This window comes from Cannabis sativa, chromosome 4 (genome assembly GCF_029168945.1).
Source record: "Cannabis sativa cultivar Pink pepper isolate KNU-18-1 chromosome 4, ASM2916894v1, whole genome shotgun sequence".
Taxonomy (NCBI): Eukaryota; Viridiplantae; Streptophyta; class Magnoliopsida; order Rosales; family Cannabaceae; genus Cannabis; species Cannabis sativa.
In genome coordinates, this window is record NC_083604.1 from 2,429,102 (window position 1) to 2,443,518 (window position 14,417).

At 33.5% G+C, this 14,417-nt stretch overlaps 3 protein-coding genes across 3 annotated transcripts; 2 read left to right on the plus strand and 1 right to left on the minus strand.

Annotated features, from left to right (window-relative positions):
* Nucleotides 1–146: 146 nt before the first annotated feature.
* On the minus strand, nt 147–4,431 carry LOC115712030 (uncharacterized). The gene is made up of 10 exons (XM_030640235.2): nt 3,788–4,431; nt 3,547–3,684; nt 2,568–2,756; nt 2,094–2,231; nt 1,840–1,958; nt 1,602–1,734; nt 1,393–1,522; nt 1,220–1,299; nt 970–1,104; nt 147–869 (listed from the first exon to the last, which is right to left on the minus strand). Exons 1-10 carry the CDS (start codon nt 4,289–4,291, stop codon nt 636–638), a joined length of 1,800 nt encoding a protein of 599 aa, XP_030496095.1. The 5' UTR covers nt 4,292–4,431; the 3' UTR covers nt 147–635.
* A 6,188-nt stretch (nt 4,432–10,619) lies between these two features.
* On the plus strand, nt 10,620–11,217 carry LOC115713797 (organelle RRM domain-containing protein 6, chloroplastic). The gene has a single exon (XM_030642282.2). The coding sequence runs from the start codon at nt 10,620–10,622 to the stop codon at nt 10,902–10,904; it is 285 nt and encodes a 94-aa protein (XP_030498142.1). The 3' UTR covers nt 10,905–11,217.
* On the plus strand, nt 10,792–14,095 carry LOC115713796 (protein BCCIP homolog). The gene is made up of 9 exons (XM_030642281.2): nt 10,792–10,928; nt 11,625–11,769; nt 11,900–11,973; nt 12,078–12,302; nt 12,790–12,999; nt 13,103–13,168; nt 13,249–13,332; nt 13,419–13,475; nt 13,781–14,095. Exons 1-9 carry the CDS (start codon nt 10,911–10,913, stop codon nt 13,877–13,879), a joined length of 978 nt encoding a protein of 325 aa, XP_030498141.2. The 5' UTR covers nt 10,792–10,910; the 3' UTR covers nt 13,880–14,095.
* The last annotated feature ends 322 nt before the right edge of the window (nt 14,096–14,417 follow it).

The following is a 14,417-nucleotide window of genomic DNA, read 5'->3' on the forward strand; positions in this document are numbered from 1 at the left end:
ATAAGTACAGGGACTAAAAAAGCTAATTATTCTTTTTTAAAAATTTACAAGAATAATATTATAAGTATAACAAATATCGTTATGAAATATAATCTCGAACATAAAAATCATGAATGATGGACAAGTAAATATACTACACTATCAAATATTCAGCAATAAGGGTTTTAATTGTGGTTATTGAAGCAAAACCAAATATACAGAAGTACATGTTGGCAAAAAACAGTGACATTTTTCATGTCAAATGTCATAAGATTACTTTCGAATTTAAATTATACCAAATCCCAAGCTACATCATGTGTATCCAACTCATTTGAATTTTTGAGTGAAACTATATATGTCAGAGGTGAATAGCTTAAAAGGGTTCCAAAGAAAAAGAAAAAGGAAATGAACAGAAGAACCAAAAGTCCTAAAATGGCACAAACCATCTCAAAGTTTCCAACCAGTATTTTAACCTTTTATACTATTTCTAGTTTCTTATACCACCGGGGAGTCGTAAAAGTATACATGGAACCTCTCATTTCCGCCACCTGATTTAAAGGGTGCAACTACTTTTTTTTGTTGTTGTTGTTGTCCATGCTGTTAGAAACCGATGATTTGAACCACCGACTGCGGTTTTTGGGTGGGTATTATTCAGCTTAATGCGGCATGTAGGAGTTGACGAGCATCGACAGTTTCTCCAAGTTCCATGACTCAATGTCTGGGGACATGACAGCAGTGCCCACAGCAACGGCAAGAACAACAACAACAATGCTTTTCAGACACCCGTGGCCACGTGATACCTTTCCCAATAGCTGCTTACAATACTTGTTCGATTCCTTGAAGAGTGCTTGTTCAGTACCATCGACCCCATTAGCCAATGCCTGCTCATTCTATTAAAAGAAAACAACAGAAACAAGCTAAATACTTTAATATTATTAGGCAAATCATTAGGTGAATATTTTCATAAGCAAGATCATCATCATAGGGTACCTGGTTCTTGAAACTCTTTAAAGTTTCCCTCAAGGAATCAAGAGGGAAAAGTTTCACAGACACCTGTTTCCATTGCTCGGAGAGCTTTTTCAGGACAGATACACTTGCTTTCAAATTGTCTTGATAAACCTTGTCCTGTTCAGATTTTGCATAGATGTGTTAATTCAGATTTCACAGTTTTTGTAGGAGTTGGTTAAATAAAAATAAAATCTTGGAAAAATGTAAGAATGTAGGGAGTAAAATAGCTCACCCACTGCTTGTAACAATCAGCGGTTTGGGTCAAGCACCAGATAAAGATTCCAGATGCTTCATTGGCCAATTCCGGTGGGCCTGTAAGGAAAAGATACGTGTCGAAATCCAATATAAGCAACAGTTCTTCATAAAATATTATTAAAAAAAAGGGCTAAGGGTAGCATGACATACTTTCTCCAGCTGCTTTAATTGCAAAGCTTTGTATCTGCTGTGCAACTTGCTTCATTGCTTTGCTACCAGGGGAGCCAGCAAGAGCTACCTCTTTTAGGGTGGGATATACGGCCTCGAATCTTTCAGTTGCCTGAAGAAAGCACAACATTTAAGAAAGGAACGAATAGAACATATAATTCTCCCCAACCAAAAAGATAATGTGAACTCACCTTCACTCTACTCGACGAAGTTGGAAATGTAACTCGCACTAATATTTCAAATGAAGAAGGTGGAATCAAACGCTCCCCCTTTCTGACGGCACCGTTCACCAAAATAGTTCGTGCTTTTGGGGTAGCTAAGATCCTGGAACCAAAAATGAGAAGAGAATAATAAGTTTAAGACAAGAATTTAAAAAATCAGAAAAAAATGAAATATAATGAAAAAACTAGAGCAGTGATGCTGAAATACCTCTCCGCGAACTGTAAAACCAGATCCCTGGACTGTGGATTATTAGTTTTGCCACTGACTAAAGGCAACAGGTTACGTGACCATCCATACAGACCTACAGCCAGATCTCCTTGAGAGGCCTGGGGAAAATAGATTATACAATGTGAGAAACAAAGTGTGGGAACGGCATAAATAAGTAGGTAAATAGAAGAAGGCCAGAAATAATCTATTAGAAACAAAGATCCATTAATATTAGTTCTAGTTTCACAGCTTACCTGGAGCATTATCCATACGATGAGTGGAAGCTTATCTTGTCCTTGATACTTAGGATTTTCCCGTAATGTTGGCAATAAACTAGTTAGGACATCAGGTTTCCTTCGTAATACCATTGCTACAACCACAAATATTGCAACCTGACAATCCAGCAAAATTCATTTCATATTAGACTATGAGAATTTGAAATGAATTGTTTTTAGAAAAAACTAGCATTATTCTAAGAACTTTAAAGTCGGTGATATGAAAATTTAAAATGTTAGCTTAGGCACTATTTTTTGGGGACCAAACTATTTGTGTTCTTTTTTCGGCACATGTGCCTACAACAGTCTGTTATAGTGTCTGTGACTGACAAACCTTTCCAAGAATCTAACTTTCGGAATCAATAATCTTGAATCATTTAACATAACAAGCATAAGAGAGATAGAGATTAACAAATAAAGAAAATAATAAGCATTCCAGAATTGAGCAAATACCTGAGATTTTGATGAAACATGTTGAGCAGCCTTTTTAGAGCCTTTCGCACCAGCTTGATGGCTTGTAAAGTCAGCAAGAAGGCTCTCTAAAGACCACAGCACAAAAGATCCAAGTGCCTCGAGGGAGTGCTGGTTGATGAAATCAACTGATGTCTTATAAACAACTTCAGATATATGAGAAAGAGGGACCTGTAGAAAAGAATAGACATGGGTTAGGTAACTGAGGTCCTGCAAATTAACAATGCTGTAAAAGAAAAAGAGTAAAATCAACTAAGTAAGCAAACAAAGGATTCAGGAAATTCCTACAGTTGGCACCGACAAAAGCCAAAGAAATTGCTATTCGAATAGAATTACAAAATTCAGCAAAGAATAAGAACTGTTTTATCAGCCCATGTGGAGATAGGAGAAAATAATGTTGCACTATTAATGATAATATAGAAAAGAATCTAAGACCACCCAAGTTTTCAACAAGTAAAAAGAATTGGGAAAGGGCAAAGTGTTTCCTGTCACTAGGCACCAGATACATTTTTCCCAAAGTTGATATACCCTTTAGGGACAGTAAAAGCTTGCAAAGTTAATTTTTTAAGGGCAAATGGTTATAAGAAAATAAAACAAACACCAATACCTATCTCATTAATTCAATGGTATTGACTGTTTCTTCTGCTTATTCTTTTTAAGCACCCTTTGAAGGGTAATGCAATTTCATGATTAATAAATAAACATATATCATAGCTTAACGATCAGATAATATCATTCACATTCTATGGATGAAAACTAATCAAAGATCCCAACTTTGTTTCCATTCAATTGCCCAATACAACCCAAAATATATATATATTAATAGTATATTAATCAATGTACGGATGCATGCAGATAAAATGGGGATTTTAACCAATGTCACAACGAACAATCTGATCCCATCGAATAAAAGTGAAAATTCAACAAATATTTACAAAAGAGAAAAGAAACTCAAACTCACATCGGCAATCTTAGCCACAGTTGACTCCCTGAACAATTTCATCCAGGGAAATTGCGCCGAGCTCACACTCGAGAATGCTCGCCCAAAATAATCAGCGAACCGAATCAGCCTAATCTCCTGTTGAGACTCATACGATGCCTATCCATAAACCAAAAAACATCAAAAAAGAGAAATTGAGATTGAATTCCGCCACGAACCAAAAGAATTCAGTAGATCAGATACAAAATTACAAAAATCTCACCGAAATTTCAACAAGAAAAGCCGAAAGGTGATCCGGATCGATCTTAGCCGCGGCTTCAGCCACAGTAACCTTAGGTTTCTTAGGCTTCTTAGGCTTCACAACTTTCTTAACTTCCTCAACCTTCGCATTCTCCGCCGAGTCTTCATCATCACTATCGTACGCATCCGCATCATCAGAACGAGTCTTCGATCTAACAGGAACAGTAACATCAGCACCATTGGCCAACATCTGAGCTTCAGCAATTCTCCTTCGCCTATCCTCTGAATTCTTCTCCAGTGAACGGAATACGTTATCGGCTCCGGGAACGGAACCATTGGAGGAAGCGGCGAGTTTATTGGGATGCGAATCGGAAGAAGCAGCAGAGGGTTTGTTCTTCCTCTGACGCCTTGGAACAACCTTCTCCCAGCCATGGTTGTTGTTGGAGGTGGTGTTGGTATGAGCATTAATGGCGATCTCTTGGTCCTCGACTGGGATCGAATCGAAAGCTACGTGCTTTTCTTCCATAGCTATTTTCCTTAATTTTAATTTTAATTTTAATTTTTACAGAGAAAATATGAAACGAAATTAGGAAGAAGAAGAAGGAGGTTCTACCTCTATTTATATCGTTGACTTGGTGAACTTTGACCTCTTTTTAGGTGAGGAATTACTCCCATGCCATCAACATGTGTTTTTCTTTTTGTAAGGATTTTTTTTTTTTCATTTTAAAATAATTTCTTACTATTATAAAAGTGTGGTAATGAGGTGATAGTTGTGAAGACATTTCTGTCTTTTGTAAAATTAAGTATTTATAATTATGTCCTTTGTCGACGGGTCAATTTGCCCTTTGTTGACTGGTTAATTTGTTTTTTTGAAAGGATTAATTGTTCTGTGATACTTTATCTTCGGTCAATAGCTCAATGAGAGTCCTTCCCTTTCTCCTTCAAGAGCTGAATGCTCATTCAGTAGCTTTGCTTCAATATTTATGTCTCTCTCTAGCTTTCTATCTCATTGTTTTAGCTATGGCATTCGGGGTTATGAACCATAATTTTCTCTGATTGATTCTCTATTATATGCCTCCTCTCAATCATATCTGGTAGGATTTTCTTCGAAAAGCGATTTGTGGCTAATCTCTCAATTTCTCCTTGTTTCTTTTTATTTGAATTATGTATACATGCTCGTGTTTTTCAGTTTATGAATTTTGCAGTTTAGGTTTCATTTCTTGTGAATTAGGGTGTTTTAAGGCTATACGTCTGTTAAGTTTGTAAACTATATGAGTTTTGCGAAGAATCAAGAATTTGGTATGTCTCTTTGTTTTGATTTGATGGTGTATGTGTTTATTTTAGCTTTGGGGTTGATATATAAGCTTACTTTGTTGATTTCAAGTATCAGTGTTTGAATACCAAATGGACAAAGAGTGTGAGGGATAGTTGAAATTGGAATGAGACAAATGGAATCGTATTGAACTTGATTTTGAGGGACTAATGCTACTGGACAGTGGTATTATTCTTTTAAAGCCTCTTATTGGATTTTGGAGGATTCTTATCTTCTTTTTTTTTAATGAAATATCAACTTCATTGAATTAAATGCATTATGAATACAAGAAAGCCTTTAAGTCAGGCCAAACATTATGTTCAAAAATGCTACAACCAGAAAGAAAGCGAGAATGCCTAGCAATTGCGTGAGCAACTCGATTTGTTGATCGTTTAATAAAACGTAAATTTACATCATGTAGAGAAGATAATAAAGATTGACAATCCTGAATTATTAATCCAAAGACGGAGGACATTTCTTGATTACTTCGGATGGCTTGGACAGTCAATAAGCTATCGGTTTCGACCTCTACATTATGCCAATTTTTGCTCTTAATCCAACTAAGAGCTTTCTTGATCCCCAAAGCCTCAACCACTTCAGCTAAATAAATACCACCCGAGCTGAATTTTTTTAGCTTCGATTAGGTGTCCCAGGTTGTTTCGTGCAACAATACCGAAGTCGTGTGTAGCGTCTTGATAGAATAGAGCAGCATCAACATTAATCTTGATGTGATTTAACACCGGTTTAGTCCAAAGCTCAGCCCCATCACCGTTGTTCTCAAAATAGAGTGATAATAGAGCATGTTTATCCTGAGCTGTTCTCCAATGGTCAAGAGTAACTGATGCAGAAACTAGAACATCATTCACCGTTGAAATTTGCTTGTTCCAAACGACATTATTGCGAGCTTTCCACACCGCCCAACACACTATAGCAGCACGACAAACAACATCATTGTCCCCTGCATTCTGTAAAGACTCGAACTAGCTACCAAAAGTCATAACAGCAGTCATATTAATGGACAAGCCGATGCGGATTCTTATCCTAATTACATTTTAAAGGTGTTCTATCGCACTACTCATCATGTCATATGTACAATATGTATATTCTTTTTTGTTGATTGCATGATTATAAAAATTATAGTGCAAATTTTAGGTTGAGGAATGGTTGAAAAGAGAGAGGGATAGAGTTTATAATTACTTGCATTCGAATTGTGAGCTAAAATTGGTGGAGGTTAGTATTAGCACATGTGTTAATTAAGTTTGTTAGGTTTGTTTAGGATTATTCTTTAATCAAGTTGGTCTTTTCGGTTATCTTTTGTAATCGACTCTTATTGCCTATATAAACTCTTTGCACATTGTATTCAACTCAGTTTTACAGATCAATAAAATCAAAAGCATTTTTGCTCTGTTTTATCTTATGGTATCAGATGAAACCTTGCCCACAACTTTCATGGCAAGACCCACTACTCGTTCCCAAGATGGCGCTCCTCTATCGACGGTCGACAACACTGCAGCTGAGATCACGTCCGATGTTCTTAACACCATTTTTTTAGGATTTTTACACTACATACAGAAAATTCTAATTTTTTCCTTTTTTATTGTGTGATGGATTTTTTTTCAAAAATACTGTGTGTTTTTTTTAAATATTGTGTAAGTTTTATACTATGTACTATGATAAGTTTTCACTGTTATTCCACAATTATTTTTTAGTTGTTTCGTTTTAATTGTTTTATTTTATTATTTTACGATTGTTTTATAAAAATATAGTATATTTATAAAAAATTCTGTGTAACAATAAAATTATAAAATTTTACTTAAAATTTAATATTTTTGTAAAAATTATAATTTTTTTAATATGAATATATGCACTAAATAAGTTAATAAATATATTTATTTAGTTCATATATTAATGCTCATAATTCATATTATGATTTCCTAGCCCAGCTAATGCTATTTATTAGTCATTAGTCATTGTATTTTAAAATTAAAAATGTAATTTCACATTTTGGTCTCTATATATAGATATATAGAATAGGAAAATAAATACACAATTATAATTAGGGCATAGACAAATGTTTAATGCATTTGAATAATAAATTAAAAGATAATGGACACACCATGGTGGCCACTTGATTATCTCCCTATCTCATTACCATTATATCATGTTATTGCATTGTGAGCACAAACATTTATTTTTTATTATTATACTTATAAATAATAAATATTAAAGGGTCATATTACTATATTTAAGGAATTAATGAAAAACAATGGGAAACGGAAAGGGAAATTTACATGGTATATTAATTTTTGTTATTTTTTTATAAAAATACTGCTAGACAGTATTTTTTATTTTTTTACTGTATTTTTTTATAAGTTTCATACTGTGTTAAGTTTTCACTGGTGTTTAAATAGTATTTTTTAGTTGTTCTATTGTTGTTTTGAGTTGTTTTGTATTGTATTTTACTAGTGTTTTACAAAAACACAGTATTTTTGAAAACTTTTCCGAGTGACAGTATTTTTGTAAAAATTAACCTAAATTTTAATATTTTTATAAATTTCCCAAACGAAATTTAGGCTTTTATCGGGCTCCCAACCCAGCCCGGACCGACCCGGTGTATATTATTTCGGGTCGGGCCCGGCCCGATTTCAAATATTAAAAAAAAAACTAAATTCCTAAAACAATACCCCTAATTTCTTGCAAACCTAAAGCCCTAAATCTGACAAAGTCGACGACGGAATCACGGGACTCCTCATCGCCTAAATCCCTAAACCTCAACGCCTTGCCGGAACTCCTCATCTTTGTCTTCTTCTTTGCTTCAGCTCTTGTGTTGCTTAAGGTAACTCCTCTTTCTCTCTCCTTGGCCATTGTTGTTTATAGCTTATAAAGATTGCACTTTTGATTCAGTATTCTTATAATGATTTTAAGAGTTGCCTTTATTGTCTTTGTTGCAGCTCTAGAGATACAATTGTGCTCCACATTTTACGTGTTACCTTCTTTAAGGGCTCACACCAGAAAAGCCAAACAAAGCAATTCTTTTCAGCTTCCTTCAGGTGGGGTTTTGTTTCTGCCTTTCTTTTTTCAGGAATTGGGTGCTGATTTATTTTTTTTATGTGTTAATCTATGGTGGATTCCTTTGTTTTTCTTTTTTCAGGAATTGGGTTTTTTTTTTTTTTTTTTTTTTGTAGTTAATTATATTGCTTCTAAGATTTATTGATGTAGATGAAATGAATCATAGCACTGTAGTATTATAATTAAATCACTGATTTTCATATAAGAAAAAAAGAGATTTTTACCTAATTAATGAATTTTACTAACAAATGAATCCAACTATTTATCTTTAAAAAAAATACTTAAAATCAATATCCTCCGCAATGTAAAAATTAATAAATGGTTAAACATGTCTTCTATTTTTATTTTTGTTTATACGATCAAAGATCAATTTTGGTATTGGTATTGTCACTATATTTTTCTGTCAAATCAGATTTCTTGTTGCTGTGTAAAATATATTTAAAACTCAGAAAGGTAACAAAACAAATTTTAAAATTCATATTTGGATATGGATATTACATGCATATAATTACGAGTCATGCATAATATAGCAGGAATAATACTTTCTTAGACATCTAGAAAATCTAGAAAAAGCTTTCCTTGTTTTAGTTTTTTTAGTAAAAAGCATACAAAATGCCATTTTATGAAAAATACAATGATAATAATAACAAGCTCTGGGTTTTGAACTCTGTCACACTTATAATGGAAGTGAAATTTTTTACTATAATTTTCATTTAGTTATTGTTGATTCTACAAACTTGGATGTTGACTCTAGTATGTATACCAATTGGGTGTTATTGAATTGTTTTTTCTAATCTCATTTTCATGGGTTTCTTTTGTTTCTTAGGGTAAGGAATTTGTAAATTATAAGCCTGTTCAGCTCTGTATGCATTTCAGCAACGAGAAATACCTTTTTCTTTTAGTAGGCTGAGCTAAGCTCTGAAAATGGTTACACTAGTTTTTGAAAATTTTATCATTTGAGCTGTATAATTTTCGGCATCTTTCTCTCCCTCGCTCTGCAATTATTAAATTATTTACATGGGTTCAATTCATCTTTGAAAATAACTTTTTGTTTTATCCTTTTCTTTTTGGATGTCTTGCATTTTCGTCACATCATGTTTACACAAAATTTGCTGGAAAGACTTGTTTGCTGAGTTTCTATTCTTACTTAGTTTTGAGGCATATCAAAAAGTGAAGGGTTACTATATGTTCAACTGCTTTAATGATTTGTTATGTTAAGTCACCCTTCCCTGTCCTTTTTTCTTTTGCCTTTTTCATCTGAGCATCTGATTCATCAGAATTAGAGTTGATGTTCACATAAACTTAATTGTTGCATAAATTTGATTATTTAGTAGTGTTTCTCCATGTTGTCTTCAATAGCAGTCCTTTTGGAACCAAATGCAGTTGGTTACTAAGCTTCAGTTGAGGCTAATAATATTGCTCTGGGGTATTTGATGGCTAGAGGTCGGAAACTATTCTTGAATTGAAAGTGTGTAAAAGCATTCAAACCAGAAGAAAGATAATACACTACTGAAAGATTGTTTTACTTTTATCCTTTTCTTTTTGGATGTCTTGCATTATCTTTTAGTTAACTCTTCATTCTATTTTTGTCACATGTCATGTTTACACAAAATGAGTTTTCTTAATGATGTTGATTTTGACGACTTTGGCTGAATCATAAATTTACTAATCTAATGTCTCCATCTCTAGTTCTGTTAGTAACTTTTCAGCTTATTTAGCAGAGACAAGACTTTTACACATCTATAAAAAGCCTTCCTTGTATATTGGACATATTGTTCTATTAAAAAACATATACAAGCAAATACAATCTTATAGTAAAAACAAGCCTTGGGTTTTGAACTCTGCCAAATTTGTAATGGAAATGAAATGTTAGCTATAATTTTCACTTAGATATTATTGATGACACAAAACTGGATGTGTACTTAGTACTTTTACTTTAGTATGCATATGAATTGGATGTAATTGAATTGTTTGTTTCTAATCTCATTTTCATAGGGTTTCTTTTGTTTAATCGATTAAAGAATTCCTATATTATAAGGCTGTTCAACTCTGTGTTTATTTCACCAACAAGAAAGACCTTTTTCTTTAGTAGGGTGAGCTAAGCTCTAAAAATGGTTACAATAGTTTTTGGGAAATAGATTTAACCTGGTTTGAAAATTTTATCTTTTGAGCAATATAATTTTCAGGGTCTCTTTTCTTCTTAGGTCTTTCTACATGGATTCAATTCATCTTTGAAATAGCTTTTGTTTTATCCTTTTTTTTTTCGGATTCTTTATCAGCTTTCCAAGCAGAATCTCGCTTCTCGCTCTATTGGTAAGATTAAGATGGGCTCAAGATATCAGACTTCTACTCTTAACAATGATTCTAGCCTGGGCCAGTAGACAATAGAGGATCTCTCTTTCATTGTTCTTGCTGCAACTGACTCCTCCCGAAACTGTCATTGTCTAAGCACCAAAAATTTGTGGAATCAAAGATGTCGAAGAGCTTAACTCAGCTTTTTGTTAGCAGATTATCATCGTTCACCACAAATGAACGCTTCAAGAAGTTATTCTCTCCTTTTGGGTCAATCACAGAAGCTAGATTAGTAATGGATTCAAGAACTCAAAGGCCTAAAGGTTTTGGATTTGTCACTTTTGAATCTGAGATTGAAGCTCAAAAGGCTTTGAAGGCTATGAATGGCAGGATTGTTGATGGGAGGCTAATCTTTGTTGAAGTTGCTCATACATTATTGCATGGAGAAAATGCTTCCTCCTCTTGATGATAGATGATATTGTCTACTCTAGTAAATTGTTTTTTATTTACAGAAATACATCTGAGCGTTCTTTCTTCTTTTGCCCTTTTCATCTGAGCGTCTGATTCATCAGAATTAGAGTTGATGTTCACATAAACAAATGTTACATAAATTTGATTATTTAGTAATGTTTCTCCATGTTGTTTTCAATAGTAGTCCTTTTGGAACCAAATGCAGTTGGTTGCTAAACTTTAGTTGAGGCTGATAATATTTGCTTTGGGGTATTCAAACCAGGAAGAAAGATAATACATTGCTGAAAGATTGTTTTTTAATTTATTTATTCTTTAATTGTATGTTTAAACTTTACCAAGTATACATATAAATAAACATATCTTCATCAGATTAGAATAACAACCTCATGTTTCACAGGAACTAAAATATACTTGAATAATTTGACAGTGTGTTAAATTGATGAGAATGTGTGGAGGAAACTGAAGATTTGATCTTTTGGCTTGATATTATGTAAATTTATGGGGATTTGAGATTTATTTATGTGATTAAGTTACAGCTGCTTCACCATTTCTGCTGTAGATAATTTTAGAGCTCATTGGATGTATTGATGCTATCATACTTCTCTTTAGCTTTTTAGGCAGCATTTGACTGTGTGTGAGTGTTTCTTATGACATTGATTGATCAAGGATAAATTGTATTGACTTGACATCAAACTTTGCTTGTTCATTGCCATAGATTAGTAACATGCCCCGGAAGCCATTAAGGCGCTCCCGATTGGGGAATCATCAGCCTTTGACCTTTTCCTCATTTGCTCGTTCAACTGCTCAAATTGCCTCTACTTCCACAGTCAACCGTCAGAGGCAAGAACCCAAAGTCAAGAGTAAGGATTTTTTTCCCAATTCTGTAGGTATCACTGCCTAAACAATGGCATTGCATATAACTATAGTTGTCTCTGCTATCTTTATGGAAATTTTGGGAAGAACTCACTAATACTTTTATCTTTTCTTCAGGTAAGAAATCGACGAGTAACAATATGACATCTAAGAGTGATCAGATTGAGGCTTCTGACGATGAAGACTTTGATGTAAGAAAATATTCTGGCAGTGTATTATCTATTATTGCACTATAATCTTGTAATTGCTCTTTCCCTTTTGAGCCATGCTTGCTTATAATGGTCTTGTTTTGAAGGGAGTTATTCAAGCAGATTTTGTGTTCTTTGATCCAAAACCTGATGATTTCCATGGAGTGAAGGCCTTACTAAAGATTTATCTTGATGATAAACACTGGGATTTGAGTGGTTTTGTGGACTTGATCCTAGGACAGCCTACTGTGGGGACTGTCATTAAAATAGAGGATGATGAAGAAAATACTATCTGGTCTATTGTATCTGCTCTTAACTTGTATAGATACAAGGTAAGTAAGTCTTTCAAAAAGCCCTTTCCTAAACTTTTAGCACTGAATATTTTGCTAATTTTTAGTATAGTCAAGTAATCACATTAATTACATATGCATGTTATATATCTATTTACTCACTAAGCTTGATTGATTAGCAAATGCAAGTTATGCATGCATAAATATTAACGAAGTCATAAGTAGGACAGGAAGCACTTTATTAGCTCAAAGAACTGTTTTAATTTTCGATAAAAGGGCATCTGTTTCTGATGGTAGAAGTTTAAAAATATGTTAAAATTATCAGACAATGCTGTCTTTTCCTTCATATTCATTCCCTTAGTTTCTCAGCGATGCAGATGTATCTCGTTAGTTTACATTAATTACCTTTGTGAATACTTCTGTTATACCAACTTTGTTTTCGGTCCTCTGCGCTCTTTAGTATCGTGTTGGTTAGCTTATGCCATAGGAGTCTTCTCACTTGTAAAAGCTACGATTTCGTTTGTACTAGGAACATAAATGTATTGTAGAGCTCAAGGAGTATCTCCTTAAAGTATGCCACGAGAAGGACTCCAGCAGTAATTTGAGATTGCTTTTGAATGAAGAAGCACATAATGTAGGTCTTTTGGTGTCTAAACACAATACATGTCTCCCCGACAAGCTATTGCCACATCTGTACGATGGTCTTTTTGATGAAATTTCCTGGGCTACAGAAGATGAGGTTAGATGGGAATTAAATCCTTAATGTTAGTATGTATTTTCTCCACTTTTATTTGAGCAACTTCCTTTACCTGACATATTCTCATGGTTATTATTGTCTGAAGCCAACAGCGGAGCTTCGAAAGTCCTTCGGCTTTAAATACTATCTAATAATCTGTCAAATTGGAAAGGTATTTTATCTCAAACCTGTTTCGTCATGCTGCAAATTTGCTTTTAGTTTTCATATGATATTTAATTGCAAATGCTACAGCTAAAGGGAACAAACCGAAAAAAGAAGCAGAACAATGAAGAGGAAATATTATATCGCAAGCCCGAAGATGAAATATTTCACAAGGTCTTGATGAATTATTTTCGATATTTATATAGATTATGTTTCATCATCTTATAATGTACTGATATTGTATTTTATATCTATTTCAGCTCAGCTTGTGGTCCATTACATATCCTTTGAACACTGAGCAGCTTTTAACTTTTGAGGCAAGTTTTCAATAGCTTATTCTTGTTATTGCTTTCATTTTCATTTCCTGTTCGGATAACAATGCGAAAAATAAACGAAATGTGGTTAAAAGATATAGATTCTCCAATGCCCATGTAGTATAAGATTCTGGATATAAAGGCCTTGTTATAGGATTCCAAATTCAAGGGTGCCATCAAAATTGTCTTCTTTTGTTCTCCATTACAAATATATTGAAACATATACATACAACTTTCTTATGCAAATTATGTAATTGCCTTGTTATAATTATTGGAAAACAATATTGATAGAGTATGTTTGTTTGCAGGACAAGAACTATAAGCTAATGGGGTTGGTTATGGCTGTTGAAGCAAACAAGATCCCGGTATTTCGACGCCAGTTGCATTCGTTAATCGACGAATCATGAGGCTGAGTCAGGCTGAAGCTTCTCATAAACTATATGATTGCATATATAGTAAGGTTTTGACTTGGCTGTCCCAAATTTTGATTTTGATTTTCACAATTTTTGGTGTTGTTTTTTTGACTCTTTTTACATCATATTTAGGATTTGGTACATCCATTATTTAATTCATACAATATGCTAATCATCCATTACATCAATATATCTAATTTTATATTGTAATTTTTTCAACAAATAATTTTATATTGTATTTTTTTTGGTTGTTGCAAATGAGGAGAAAGACAAATTTAAGAACATTATTAGATAATAAAACTTTAATATTAGAAAGAACAAACAGAATAAATATTTATTTATATAAAGAAGCAACTTCATAAATCAAACAAAAAGAAATTGGTAGCAACAAGAGGTGGTACCTCCCCAACACTAAATAAAATAAAAAAATAGTTAGTTTTCGCAGCCTAATCTGCCATTCTTTTCTTGTGATTTTCAATTCGGGATTTTTTTATCTTTAAGTGCAGACTGAAGGATTCGACAATCACTCGAC

Excerpts from the sequence above, each read along its gene's own strand:
- LOC115712030 (XM_030640235.2), bottom strand. The coding sequence starts at position 4,291 with ATGGAAGAAAAGCACGTAGCTTTCGATTCGATCCCAGTCGAGGACCAA. Across the intron at positions 3,685-3,787 it reads CTTTTCTTGTTGAAATTTCG|GCATCGTATGAGTCTCAACA; the intron begins GTGAGATTTTTG and ends GTTTATGGATAG. Across the intron at positions 870-969 it reads TAAAGAGTTTCAAGAACCAG|AATGAGCAGGCATTGGCTAA; the intron begins GTACCCTATGAT and ends TTCTTTTAATAG.
- LOC115713797 (XM_030642282.2), top strand. The coding sequence starts at position 10,620 with ATGTCGAAGAGCTTAACTCAGCTTTTTGTTAGCAGATTATCATCGTTC.
- LOC115713796 (XM_030642281.2), top strand. Across the intron at positions 13,169-13,248 it reads TAATCTGTCAAATTGGAAAG|CTAAAGGGAACAAACCGAAA; the intron begins GTATTTTATCTC and ends CAAATGCTACAG. Across the intron at positions 13,333-13,418 it reads AAGATGAAATATTTCACAAG|CTCAGCTTGTGGTCCATTAC; the intron begins GTCTTGATGAAT and ends TATCTATTTCAG.